This window comes from Saccopteryx bilineata, chromosome 6 (assembly GCF_036850765.1).
Source record: "Saccopteryx bilineata isolate mSacBil1 chromosome 6, mSacBil1_pri_phased_curated, whole genome shotgun sequence".
In the NCBI taxonomy this organism is placed as follows: domain Eukaryota; kingdom Metazoa; phylum Chordata; class Mammalia; order Chiroptera; family Emballonuridae; genus Saccopteryx; species Saccopteryx bilineata.
In genome coordinates, this window is record NC_089495.1 from 12,723,595 (window position 1) to 12,738,248 (window position 14,654).

The 14,654-nt window shown below is 49.6% G+C and overlaps 1 protein-coding gene across 1 annotated transcript in view; it reads right to left on the reverse strand.

The window, feature by feature from the left end:
- Positions 1 to 896: 896 nt before the first annotated feature.
- The window catches only part of ENPP6 (ectonucleotide pyrophosphatase/phosphodiesterase 6), a 93,049-nt gene continuing 79,291 nt past the window's right edge, over positions 897 to 14,654 (reverse strand). The window contains exons 7-8 of the mRNA XM_066235278.1: positions 9,223 to 9,346; positions 897 to 4,385 (exon numbers count right to left, since the gene is read on the reverse strand). Of these exons, the coding sequence (XP_066091375.1) occupies positions 4,180 to 4,385; positions 9,223 to 9,346 (330 nt within the window). The 3' untranslated portion in view covers positions 897 to 4,179. The remainder of the gene's footprint in view (positions 4,386 to 9,222; positions 9,347 to 14,654) is intronic.

The window sequence follows — 14,654 nt, forward strand, 5'->3', positions numbered from 1 at the left end:
CCAGAATGGTGCAATCGATTTAGAAAATAGTCTGACAGTGACTCTCAAATCTAACAGTTACCGCAAGACCCAGCAGCAATTACAGCCCCGGTACATGCCCAAGAGAGGTAGAAACAACATATACCCATGAGAACCCATCCATGGGTGTTCAGAGCAGCAATAGTCATAATATCCAAAAAAAGTGGGAAAAAAACAAATGTCCATTAACTAATGAGCACATAAATCAAATGCAGTGTATCTGTACAGAGAAATACTATTTGGAAATAGTGTACTGATTCACACTAAAACCTCGAAAACATTATGCTGAGTGAAAGAAGCCATCCATTAAAGACAACATATTGTATGATTCCATTTTTATGAAATATCCCAAATAGGCAAATCTGTGGAGACAGAAGGTAGTTTAGTGGTTGCCCGGGGGCGGTGGTGGGATGGAATGGGGATAGCTAATGGATTAATGGGTATGGAGTTTCTTTTTGGAGTGATAAAAATGTTCTAAAATTGATTGTGGTGATGGTTGCATAATTCTATGAACATGATGAAGCCACTGAATTGTATACTTTAACTGGGAGAAGTCTATGATATGTGAATTAAATCTCAATAAAGCTGTACACATTTTAAAAAGTACATATGCTCGGTATATTTAAAATCTTTCCTTCCTTCCTTCCTTCCCTCCTTCCCTTCCTTCCCTTCCTTCCTTCCTCCCTCCCTCCATTCCTCCCTCCCTCCATTCCTCCCTCCCTCCCTCCCTCCCTCCCTCTCTCCCTCCCTTCCTTCCTCCCTCCCTCCCTCTTTCCTTCCCTCCTTCCTTTCTTCTTTCTGTCAACTTTATAAGCCTTGATGGCATATATCTAGTTCATAGAATGAAGTATAATTACCAGCTGGGTGATAAGAAAAGATAGCAAGCCAAAAGTGAAAAGTTTATTTAATTTGAGGAACTATAGACAGAATATCTGAGGTGTAAGCAAGTTTTCTTAATGACATTTATTCTTTTTCATTCAACTCCTATTTATTGGACATTTATTAAACATTTAAGGCACTGGAGTCAGTACTAGTTTATGATTTCAAAGCAACATAGAAGTATGTTTTTATCGTGTATGCCTGGGACCAAATGTCCATGTTTATAGCCAGTCTGCCAAGGCTACACCCTCCCCTCCTCTTGCAGGTTGTTTATATGCACTGACCTTGGTCTATCCCAAATTGTTTAAAAAGAGTAAACACACAATCACATTTGGAAATCCCTTGAAATGTACAGAAATACAAAAGCACTTAAAATTTTCATAAAATGGCTGGGTCTTGAATTTCAACAAGTTTGTCTGGTAGCACCGCTGGGAATCTTAGACCCCCAAGGAACGGGGTGGGGAGAAGAGGAGGGTACCTTTTTGGCTCTTCTCTCCATCCCTGGGGGCGCACAGATCTGCTTTGGTTTAAAAGGAAGGCTGGGGTCTGGACCCAGCTGGGAGCAGCAGCCCCTGCCAGCCTGGTGGCCCCAGGAGAAACCAGTGGGTTATGAAATTACTGTCAGGAGACTAAGGTCTATCAGGGTCATGCCAGAATCCCTTTCTTTTTAGAGCAATCTTAAACTTTCAATCACTGTGACTTAAAAGGGTTGCCGGAGGCCCCTCCCATATCCTCTCAAACTGCAACTCTGAAGGTGGGTCCGAGGATTCTTACCATCCCAGAACTTTTGCAAATGGCCGTCTGGGGCTAAACTTAGATCTGATATGGATTTCCAAGATCCCTTTAAGGGTAAAGAAAGTTAGAACTTGATCGTTCAGGACTCTTTGAGGCGAGAAAGAACTCCCTGGGCCTCTTCTAATTTATGCTTAAGTCTCCAGAACTTAATTGAATTGGGTTCTGGAGATTACGCACATAGGCAGGGAAAGTGGCCATTCATCTCATCTCCAAGATAAGGATCACACCTTTCATTTATCTTCAGTATTTGCAGGTCAATCCAATTATTGTCCTGCTGGAATTAGCAATGAAGTAGTCAAATAATCCAGGAGAAAAGGTATCTCTATGTATTCCTCTGAGATGTTAACTCCTGTGGAACAAAACCATTTAGAGAAAGTAGAATTTTCCTAGGAAAAATAATATAACTTTAAAAAAATATTAAAGACAAAAAAAAGAGAAAACTTTAGCCAAAGAACAAAGTCACTAAAATGTATGCATTATTTTAGCTAAAAAAAATTTTTTTCTCCATTTAGTGGCTGAATTTTTAAAATTAGTTACCGATAGTCATGTATCTTATTCTCATTCATTGACTCAAGAGTATGTATTGAGTAATTATACACTTTGTCAGACAACCATCTGAAATTTTATTATGTAATTTGAAGACTTGCAGAATGAGTGAGGGGGGAAATGGTAGAACAGAGCAGGAAAGACAAGGGCAAGACTGTGTGCTTGTTCACATCCCTCTTCGTTTTGATGATCTACTTTCAGCTCAATCCCGTGGCTGTCTGCTAGGGATTCTTCCTTCACAGGGGAGGAAGATGGATTCTGCCCCATTCATCAGAACACCGTCCTTTAAGGAGAAAGGAAATTTTGAACACGAGATGTGTGCTTCCACAGCCACTGCCAATATCCAGAGCACTAATTTGCTTTCAGCCAGATAACAGAGGCTGGTTTGCCTTCTTTCCAATGGACTCAGTGCTGCGTTTTTAAAAACATGTTATGTAAACCCTTAGAAATCTTTTATGAAGAGAAATTTAATACTTTTAAGCAGTGATCCTTTGCTCCCGTGATTCAAGGCACAGAGACAACCCTCAGCCTTCCTGCATCGGGGTGAGCGTTGATAACCCATTTTTCAAGGTAAACACCCTGTAGGGGCTTCAAAACCCCGAGGAGATCTGGGGTGTTCTTGCCCCCACAAAACATCTCCTTGGCAGATCTGCTTCATGTAGTGCACAGTCATCTTTAATGCAATGATGTACGTGTATAACTCCGATCACTTAAGAATGCAGTTATCCCTTGTTTTTACGAGATCTCCTACACCCAGTGTAGATGATTAAACTGAAAATGTTTCAAACAGGCTCACTGGTTCATCTCAGGATTTCTGCCTAAGTCTTTGAGGGTGGCACTTGGTCCTCCCTGTTTCCTAATCAAATGGCTTGCTGGTTAGTGATGGGCATTTGACTGCATCCACCCCACAGCACCCCTGGAATTCTGGGTCATTCAAGGATCCACCTGGCTGTTGCTGTTTAATAAGCAAGGCTCCACGACACCGATTCAGAAAGCTTGTGCTTAACGCAGCACCATTCCACGCAATGAACAGAGATTTCTGCACACACGTCCACACGCTCATCAGCCCGACAGCCATCTCCCAGTTGTGATGTGTGCCAGGTGTTGCTATTGTCTGCTGTCTGGGTTGTGTGTGGTGATCCAAAGAGTGGTAGTCTCTGCAGAAGCCTTCCTACAGGCAGGCGGGCAATCTATCAATCCATCCACAACGCTCAGGGCAAGCTGTGGGTGAGGCTTCCAGCTGTGACCCACTGGGAGAAGTCACTCAGAAAGCTGGATCCCGGGTAAGCTTTTCTGCTCCTCAAGACCAGGGCGACACTTTTGTGCATCCCGACTGCAGGAGGGAACTACTGCCTGTCGCCTTATCCTGAGTTCTCCGGTCCCTCCTGATTTTGGGTGGTGGGTGACCCATGCTAAGATACGCCCTCTCTGGGACTCTGCACAAGGTGGCAAAGCTCCCTGAGCTGGGTCCGGCACAGGCAGCGGTCCTGGCTGTCATGTGGAATCTCCTTTCTCTGGAATGGGAGGCGCAGTTTGGGACACTGGCCATAGGTCCCGAGGATAGCCCCTGGGTGTGGTCAGGGCACAGACAAGGGGCTGCCCTGTGCAGAGCGGAACAGCGCAGGGCCTGTGCTATCCGTTCAAAGGCTTTTTGCTGCCATGCAGGGCCCTGCTTGAACAGTTCATCTAAAAAAAGGAGAAAATGACATGCGGTTGCACAAATTAAAAGCAAGATTTTCCTTCTCTTCAAGAAAAAAAAAAAGTTTGGGTTTCTTTCTTTTTTTTTTTAAGTAGGGACTTTTATGTATAGAATCATCCAAGAATAATATATTTGTAACTTGTGTGGCCTTGATCGTGTTACTGAAGCTGATTCAAACAGAAAGGGAAATCTTTCCACCGCGGAGGCCCCCTCGGCTGGGTGTTCGGGACAAAAAGGAGAAGCTACTGAAACAGCAGGAGAAGCGTCAAGGCCAGGACCCCGCCGCTGGGCAGGGCCGCCGGGGCCGAGCTGGCCGGGTCCTGCAGCATGCACATCACCCTGGACCAGGACCCGTTATTGGGCAGGGGGGTGATGCCCGCCACGCCGCACATGACGTTGTAGACATCCACGGATCGGATGGGAGCGGCTCTGAAGTTGGATTTGAAATCTGAAAGGGAAAGGCAAGCAAGTCAGTCATCACAGCCGCTCACCGGGCGAAGGGGGCGGAGTCCCGACGAGGAGGAGTTACGGGCAGGTGGAGGCAGGGGGCGGGGACTTTGGGATTGGAAAATGAGCTCCGTGGACAGGGTGTGGCCAAGCAATTGTGAACTTGGGGGAGAAGGTGGAAGGCGACGGGTGGTGAAAGGAAGTAACTTCCGGTGGCTCCTGGCAAGCAGACTGACTGCACATAACTGCTCCTTGTCACAGTGCAGCTCTGTCTTTCCCAGAGAGGTGGAGGGACCCCCTGAAGCGGATCGCCCTTGCAGAGTGCTGGGGCACAGGTGTGGTCACACAAGTGCGACTGTCTTCCTGGGCTCTCCAAAACCAAGCTAAAGGGCAGTCTCATCTTTCGGACCACCTATCTAGCAGGGACTGGTTGGCCAGGGTGCCAGTTTTGCTGCAGAGACCCCCACGGCAACTCAAGGATGTGTCTCCATTTTCCTGCCGCTCGGAGGTCCCAGAGCCACACGGAATGTGGAACCCTACCATTCCCCGGAGCTGGCCAACAGCAACAGCGATGGCTCCACAACACGTGCGGAAGACCACGTGAACCTTCTTGGGGGCTTTCAGTGGCGGATACAAGCACGTGGGGGGGGGGGGACTGGCCATGCAGTTACGGAGCCAGGGAAGGCTCTGGGAGATCTAATGGGACGTGCTGTGTTTCTAGAAACCCAGAGGCTGTGGCAAAGGCCAGCGGTGATGCGGGAGAGTGGAGGGCAGGGCTGGTGGTTCACCGCATCACCAGTCAGGGTGCTGAAGGAGGGATACCCATCAAGAGCACACCTTCACCATCCCCACAAGACAAATCAGATGCCAAGTCTTGTCTTTTTAAGAGTGAATGTGAGTTTGGTAATAGTGTCCATAAGCTTTTCTGCTTTTAGGCCCCAGACCAGAGCTTCAAACAAAATACCGGTATCCAACGCCAGGCGGAGGTTGAATGGAGAAGGGAGATTCTATCTATCCATAAAGCCCTGTACATGGGCATTCCATCCATCTAAGTTTTTTTTTAAGGAAATGGGTAGTTTGGGGCTGGAAACTTTATAACTGCATTGCTAAAATGGTCACATATGCTATATTTACAAAGAAAACAGACACAACAGCAACATGGTCTGGAAGGGCCAGCACCACATTCTGTTCTTGTGTCAACCCGGAAATTTCAAATATGGAAGAATGAATGTTCCATACGGACAGTTCTGCCACAGACCACATTAGATCTAGGGCAAGTGATGAATTTTGCTCACTCACTCAGAAGCATTAAAATGGAATTCAGTATAAAGGGGCTCATGGGTGGTACAACCAGCCTGCAACTACTTACTAGCTGGGTAACCTCAGGAAACAGGCAGAGAAATGGTACCTAGCTCAGCTGCCGGCATGCTGTATGGGCTCAATAAATGGTAACTAATATTATTAACAGAATAAATGCCCAGCAAGAATTTACCGCGTAAATTCTCTGGAGGGTTTACTTTACTTTTGGGGGCAGGGAAGATAAGAGTCGGCATCACCTCAGGGTAAAAATAGTATTTTTTAAAAATCCAGAACCTCCCAAGGAAAGAGAACATAAGGGCTGTCCCGGGATGCCACCCCTTCTTAATGTCAAGGCAAAGTGTACGCTTAGACGAAGATGGTTGTACCTGGGAATAGGCCAGCTGCAGTCTGAGAAATCAATGGAAAGGTTGCCCCAGTGACAAGAAAGCAAGTCCTCTCCCTCCTTCTGACTTGCCATGAACTTGGTTGTGATGTTCCTACACATGGTGGCCAGGTCCTTGTCACAGGTGTGAGTGGGAGAGTGTGTGAGGGGGCAGACAGTAGTAAGTCTACGGTATCCTTCCCCAGCCTTTCAAACACTCGCCTTCTTTTACACTTGGCAAAAATACTGAGATGAGCTCTGCACACAGAAGTGTTGGGGAAGACGACCTTTTTACGTTCAAAGTACAAAATCAAGTCCTGTGCACGTAAGCAGGAAGGAGAACTGGGTTTTCCTTCCTATTCCATCTGGTCCATGGCTTCCTATTCTGCAGAGCTAGGACTGGGGTCTCAATGCAGACATGATCCAGGCTGGAACAAAAGCTTCTAGAAAATTCCTGATTAGCAAAACCATACCTGGTGCAATCTGGGAGGGCTCTACCAAACTCTGCTAGCTCAAGGTGGCCTTTTGGACCTGGATTAGGAATCTAAATTATTCCCATGGGTTTAAGTTTTGTGGGTATTAAAACTGTTTCTCTTTTTTTAGGTGAGAGGAAGGGAGATAGTGAGGCAGACTCCCACATGTACCCCAACCGGGATCCACCTGGCAACCCCGTCTGGGGCCAATGATGGAGTACTGAGCTATTTTTAGCACCTAAGGCTGATGCACGACCAACTGAGCTACTGGTTGCAGGAGGGGAAGAGGGAGAGAAGGGGGAGAGGGGAAGAAGCAGATGGTTACTTCTCCTGTGTGCCCTGACCAGGGATTGATCCCAGGACATCCATATACCAGGCTGATGCTCTATTCAATGAGCCACCGACCAGGGCCAAAACTGTTTCTCTTAAAACAAGGAGGTTTCACAGGTTCATGCGGAGCCTGGCCACCTTGGGCTGTCCTCTGAGTGAGGCTCACTGGCTCCCAGGCAGCTCACTGCATCACACTCCTGCTGTCTCATCAGAAATACAAAGTTCTCCAGGGCAAGATTAGGTTGTTCAAATTAGAAACTGGGATTAACCAAAGAAGGAGCCTCTCTTCCAGAATTATTTCCCATTCTCTTAGCTGGACCAAACTTACTGACTTCTAAAACTGTATGTGGGCAGCCACGACGAAGCCCAGCTTCCTCCCTAACCGAGAAGTACATACAATTAATCAGGAGGGACGTACCTTTATCTCAAAGTGCAGCCAAATAGCTATTAATGGACCTTGCTCTTAAATTTTCTTCTGAGTAAACAGCCAGTGTGAAAAGCTATTCAATCTTTCATGAGAATCGGAGCCAAAGACGTGGTGGTTGGCGGGAGGCTCTCAAGGCTGTATCTGCCTGGAAGCATTTTTGCAATTAGCCCAGTCCATTTTCATCAGGGGTCGTCTTTCCGTCTATAAAAGACTCAGGCTTTTAGTTTTAAAGGAGCACATGATGGAGGCCTTTGCTAATGGACCAAAATCTCCCCACCGAATTTAACTCCGAGCTAATGCAGCTTTGGGAATGTTGTTTAACATTTCTTTTGGTGTGCTTCTACTTTAAAATATGCCCGAGACTCTTGCTCATAAACACTCTTTGCACTGACAACTATTTTGCATTCATGATCTCTGTTCTCTCTGGGGACGGAGGAGGTGAGGCGTTTGAATGAGGATCCCGGCGGTCCGGTGCGCTCCCGTATACAAGGCCGTGGCCCTGGAGTGTCTCCAGCCTAATCGAGCCGTTGACCTCCAGCAAGTCCTCGGGGCTGCACCCCTCACTCACTGAGCTTTGAGCTCTGCAGATCTGACAGGGCTCGGCCGACAGGGAGCACCTGGTAGCTATTACTGGTGATGGCAGTGTGCGGGATGTCCTCGCACTGCCCCCGGGCCGGTGTCCCGAACCCGGTCAGGGCTAGGGACGTCCTGGCACTGCCCCCGGGCCGGTGTCCCGAACCCGGTCAGGTCGCTAGCCGCGTTCGCTGCTGCTGTTTCTGCTGTTTCCGTTGAAGCTGGGAACTAGGCTCACACGTGGGACAGAAGTTGGACCCCTGGGTTCCCGAAGCCCAGGTTTCCAGGGGTCCCCGCGGAGGGTGCAGAAACGACGGCTATTTTGTGGTAAGTCGAGTGACCCGAGGCATGCAGGTGGACATATAACTTGGTCTTGCTACATCAAGAAGGAACACAGGGCTTCTGGGTGTAGATCTCTAACTTAAGAATTTGAAAGGAAAGTGTGGATTCCATGGGCTGAGGCATTTTGATCAATGACCAGGAAAAGGCACTTGGGAGGTGGATGTCAGGGTCACTTACTGTATTTAAACGAGAGGGTGGACAGTAGTAAAAGAGAAGACAAACTCATGAGCCAGCCAATTGATGGACAGTGGCTGTCAAATGCTTTTTATACTAATTTTTTTTTAATTTTTAAAAAGGGGGTATTCAGGTGGTAGTATGATCTTCAGCATCTTTGGTAAACATCCCAAAACGTGAATTTACGATGCTCTACATAATTAAAGCAAATGACCAGATAGGCCCTCTTCAGCCTGTTCTTCCCCAGCCCCGGGAAGGGATATGTTCAAGGAAGGCACAGTCAACTTGCTTCATCCAAGACCGTCCTAGTCATTCTGGCTGATTCTCAAAGTCAGTGTCTGGGTCATTTCCTAGCCTGCCCTTGAGCACATCCCAGCTTCTGGCTGGGCCCTAAACCAAATGACCCCGGCAGGGGTGGGGTGGGTGCTCCAGACAAGAAAGAACTATGGAAGAGTCAGACCTCGTGAAAGAACCACGTCAACGTGGAAACTCAGAGCTGTCAGCAGCCTGGTGTCTGATAAGCTTCCCTGGACATCAGATAGCTGTGAAATCACATTTTGATGAATTAAGTTAAAAGAAATGAATCACAAACATGTGGAATACATTTCCTTTGCTGCACTCCAGATTTAAAATTTACAAGGGAAACTATTTGGCCACATTTGCCAAACCCAAGAAGCATTTGAAAGCAAGCCAGCTAAAGATGTTTCATGGAGACCGGCTGGGTTTGCTCAGCGTTGCCCATAAAGAAATCACACCAGCCTTTCCTATCACCACGAGCCCCTGGGGACTCTTCCTGGAGAATGGATGACTACGAGAATTTTGCCGTTCCCCCACCTACCAGGTCCAAAGGCCAAGAAGATGCCCCTCATGTCCATGAGCTCGTTGTCGTATCCGTGCCACCCACGCTGCCAGCCTTCTCTCTTGCCAGTGCTGTTCATCCAAAACGGGAGCATCTCTCGATTCTGAAATCAAGCGCGACAGTTACATCCCGACAATTGTGCTCAGTGAGCACGCGGTCCAAACCAGCACCCGGTGTGGGGACGTCCTTCTCAGCATTGGGCTCATGCACTGGGATCACTTCCTACTCCAGGTGGCTCAGACCCTCGGAGGGAGCTCATTACATTGCCCAAGAGCTCTAGTTACAACGGTGTTTTCTTACACCTTTATTACTGGACTGAACTGTGCCTGTACCTCGTAATCAGCTTTAGAACCCCTATATATAGTATGTTCGTGACAGAAGGGGTCATAAAGTGTTTCTGTGGCATAGTAAAAAATATATATATTTGGCCTTTGTCCCAGGTTCCCGGCACAGAGCTCCTAAACCCTTAGAATTTCCTGAGTGACAGGAGTGCCTCTTGTTACTCAGAAGGAGCCCCTTCCTCCCATACTTGAGTTTATGAGGGACTAGATGGCTTCGGGATGGAGTCTGGTCACAGGAGGGCCCAGCCACGTGGTGAGAAGGTTAGAGCTTTCCTCCCGTCCCCTGCCCTCTAAGACTGAGCTCAGTCATGTGGCCAATGATTTAATCTCCCATGCCTACACAGTGAGACCCAGATAAAACCCTGGACCTACGTGACCAGGGAGTTTCTAGACATTGATGTGCTGGGAGGGTTCACCCAAAAGGAACATGGATGCTCTGAGCCCCCATGTGTCTCTTCCATGTGGCTATTCCTGAGTTGCATCCTTTATAACAAAACTGTAATCATAAGTATAACACCTTACTGAGTTCTGAGATTCACTCCAGTTAATTATTAAGCCTGAAGGGGGTTGTGAAAACCTACAAATTGTAGCCGAGTCAATTGGTTGGGGACCCCGGACTTGTGGCTGCCATCTTACGGGGACAGTCTTGTGGGACTGAGCCCCTTAACATAGGGGGGGCTGTTGTAACTTGGGCTAGTTAGTGTCAGCATTGAATTGAATTGTAGCACGCCCAACTGCTGTCAGAATTATTGGAAAATACAGCATATAATCTAATCATCTCATTTTTCTATCAAAGCCCTCAAGCCAGGGGCGGTCCACTCTAACCATCCAGCACTCCTTCCACGATCCCAACCACCCCATCCATCCTTTCTTATGACTCCTCCCTCCGGAGCAGCTCAGAATAAGTTCGTGCCCCACCTCTCCATTTAGTCCAATGTTGGGAGACGGCACTCAGGTTCCTCTTACCCAGGTCTCATCAATCTTCGTGTCCTCTAACCATTCTTCATGTGGGATGGGTTCTAGAAACATCACTTCCCCGAAACTCTTCTTCCCTTCAGAACTAGATGTTCTTAGGCTGCGAGTGCTTACTTGAGCGACAAAAGGCTTCAAGGTGAATCTCGAGGAGGCTGTGGCCAGGTGGACACACCAAGCCCTTGGATTAAGCATTCATTCCTGATAATCCAGGCATCCTCTTACTAAGCAGGTGTGATACTATGAATATTTCAAATGTAGGAGGTAGACTGGGCTGATGAAGGAGTAGAGGTAAAACAGCTAAAGCTCAGGTTGGCTCAGGAGTCCCCTGACAGTCCATGAAGCCAGTGTGCCATATGGGTCACCAAGAGCCAACACTGACATCCACCTCATTGCTGCAACAACCCTACTTGTAGTCAAAAAAGCCAAGGTACGGAGAGGTGAACTGGTACTCTTAAAGTCACACAGCTGTGGAGAGGTCACCTGTCTCCCTGTCCTGATGTACCTTGCACTAACCACAGCCAGAGGTCACTGCAGTGCTCCTGTTGGCACCAGACAGTAAGGTCTTCCCCTGTCCCTCACTTCTTAAGACTCTCTGAGTGGTGACCAGTTATCAAGTGCAGAGAAGGGGTTTTGGAATTGGATTGGCGCGGGGTTAAACCCCAGCCTGCCACTTTCTAGCCCCGTGATCCATCTGAAGTTCTGTTTCCCTGCAGAGTGTGAGAACACCTGCCTCACAGAGTTTTGGGAAGATGATGTCACTGTGTGCTCAGTGCCTGACACGTAGGCACTGGCTGCGGCCGGTCCCCGGACGCATGGGCAGCGGGGCGAGGTGGTCTGGCCGTGCACAGCCGGGCAGTGGTGGTCATGAGCTCGGAGCCCTCTGCTTACTTAGCTGTCATCTCACAGGGCACACCCCTCCGGCCTCAGCCGTAAATCGCTGCCTGGCATGGCAGCTTGCCAAATCGCACTATTTCATTGACTCTCCGTTTCCTGAATCCCCATCATCCTGGGTCCCTCCTCCTTCAGCCGTCACTCATATTTTTTCCATGGGAATGTTTTTATTAACTAATTGCATTTCTCACTTGTTACACTGTTTTTGTTCTTTCTCTGATGATCAGAACACATCTGCTAATTTACGGTCACGAGGCGGTGACTCCTGAAGTTCCAGGTAGGGCGTTTTGTTCCTAACAACTTCCCTGACCATGAACCCCACAGGCCATGTGTGCCCCCCGACAAAGGGTCAGGTGAGCGGGAGAAACAGGACCAGGCTCCAGTCCCACGTCCACACCTGCAAACCTAGAGCACTGGCAATCTCAGCCCGGAAGGTGACGCGGGGGCTGTCTGACCACAGGGAAACCCACTGAGTTTTATGACAGTCACAAGCTGCTTCTCCGAAGCAGCCGTTCTTGCTGATTTTCAAAAGTAATAATAAACCGGCTGCCTCTGTGAGAAGCTAACCATTTTGCTTACGCGACGGAATGGAACGCGTTATGTCCACGGTCTCAGTTTCAAAATGGGGCGTTCAGCGACTGTTCCTTCTCCTCACCCAGCGAGCAGCTTTCACCATCGTCATGGTGTAGCCACAGTCCCCTCCCTAGTGCTTGCATTTGAGGCGGCACTGACAAATTGTGGGTCACAGACCAGCCTCCAGAATCCTGATGGAGGAGCCTGACCCTGTCCTGACCCTACCAGGTCCAGGGACTGCCCCATACTGCCACCTAGTGACTTCCTGCAGTGGTGCGACCCTCCAGACTTGGCCAACGGTGAGATGGGTAGAGAACCGGTGTGTGTGTGTGTGTGTGTGTGTGTGTGAGAGAGAGAGAGAGAGAGAGAGAGAGAGAGAGAGAGAGAGAGAAGAGGAGGGGAGCACCCCTAAGTTTGGGTCACTAAAAATCCAGGCCCATTGTAGGGTGAGCCGCCAATTTCCAGAAGTTGCAGAAAACTTGGTCCGTCGGCCGCCTGCACAGAAGGCCTGGTTACAGGGCCTGCCTGCAAGGGGGGTCCCCGCTAATGAAGGGAAGGGAATGCACTCTGTGGAGCAGTGAAGAAATGGGGTGTCACTGGGGAGAGGAGTCCCAGGCGGGGGTGGGGACATCCCTGCCAGCATGTGGGAGAAGGCAGTGATTGACGAGCCTGTTGATCCGATTGGACAGACACGCGCTGAGCTCTGAATCGGCCAGCCACGCTGCTAGGCTTTGGGGTGGGGGCTCCGACAAAGAGGGCAGGTCCTTCATCTAAAAGGGCTCATCTTTAGGGAGGGAAGAGGAAGGGTGACAGTGTCTGTGTAGTTTCCTGAACAAGCCTGGACCAGGAGCGGGCACCCTAAGCCGGCAGCAGTGAGGTGGGTTCAAGCACCAAGAAGCCCTGGGTCAGGAATCACTATCATTGTGTGTGTGTGTGGGGGGGGGCATGCAGCCGTGAGAGGCCACACAGGAAGCCTTTATAAGAACCAGTGGGCAGGCACCGAGGTCCCCCAGTGTCGGGACCCTTGGGGATTCTGTTAGCAGGGACGGTCTGGAACAGAGGGGACCTGAGAGGCAAGGAGCCCTTGTGTCAGTTCACATGGGAAACAGCTGTCAGGGTGCCTACCTGAGGTCATGCCAATCAAATAGGGACTAAAATAAACAAAATGTGAACACCTGTCTAGGTATGGGAGGCGCCTGCCTTATTCTCCTAGGACACGCTTATAACAGGAAGCCCCCAGGCCCCGGAAACACACTGAATTTCTGACATCATCTCAGGCTGGGGAAGGAGCTCAATCACATGCAAGTCACGGGTGGCTTCAATTAAAACGCCTGTGGAAGTGACGACAGTTGGGCTTGCTCTCGGGGTTTCGCTGCTGGTGTTCCGGGTCAGCTATGGTTTCTATTACAAACCACTGTTTCTCAGATTTTGTGGCGTTGCTATTTTAAATGCGCCTCCCGAGAGGCTTCCTGTTGGCATGACTCCCCGGACCCTGTGGGACGCTGGTTATGGGCCTTCAGACGTGTGCTTGCCGCACGCCACAGCGAAGAGATGTCCCTCCAACAGCTTCTCTCCCTCTGTGTCTTAGAAGGCTCCCGCTTTCTAACACAGAACTTAATTGCACAGGCCTCTGGCCTCTGTTCTGACCCTGGGAGGCCCGTGGCCACGCGCAGCCTAATCCTGGCAATGGAAAGGGCAGGATAGCAAAACCAGCAGAGAGGAAGAGAGCCCCCTGGGCGTGCTGGAGGACAGCACTGAGGGGGTGGTTCTCTTCCTTCCGGGATCACGTTTACTGCAGTGTGCCAGGGCCGAGGAGGGCGTGGATGTGCTCTCAGAGGGCTCCGCAGACGAGCCTTATCACCACCAGAGCACAAGCAGCTCCGGGCACTCAACACCCGGCTCCCCGCCGCTGGGCAGTCAGGCCTGGGCCACGCCCCTCCCGCCGCCCCCTACTCACAGAAGCCGTGTTTCCCACATTGCCTTGATTTCCCCCAGACATTTTGGGCCTGGGGCCTCACTGCCGTTCACCCTCGGGGCCTTAGAGTTGAGCCTGGCATTTCATACCCTTTGGCAGGGTAAGAAATAAATCTTCAGAGACAGATCCTTCCTTAGACGCTTGGCCTGAATTTGCTGCGTTTCTCTCCTCACAGAAGATCGACAGCGAGACACCGTGGTTCCCCCTGTGTCACCAGGTTCTGGCCACCGTTTTGAGCATGAGGTGGCGCAGCCCAGAAGAGGCCACAGGAATTAGCCCTTGGGGCTGAGAGGGGCTGGAGCAAGCTGGGTGCCTGCCCCTGGGCTCCAGCGGTAGGCTAATGGAAACTGGAGATTTCCATTAGTGCTTTCGGCCCCTTTTCCCCATGGGAATGTCCTCTAGGGCCACTAATCACGTGCAGTGAAAGGCCCGACTTCGCTTCCCTCCCCATTTGCCTGGTTACTGACTTACAGACCAACACAGTGAGCAACCTGTCCAACCAAGCATCAACTGTCTCTATTTAATTCATTTAATTCCTATCCCACAAGCACATACTGAGCCTCGGCCACACTCTGGCTTCCAAGGAGGAAAATAAAGGTCCAGATGCCACAGACCTGAGCTCAAGGGGCTTCTGCTCCAGGAAGAAAGAGTATAAA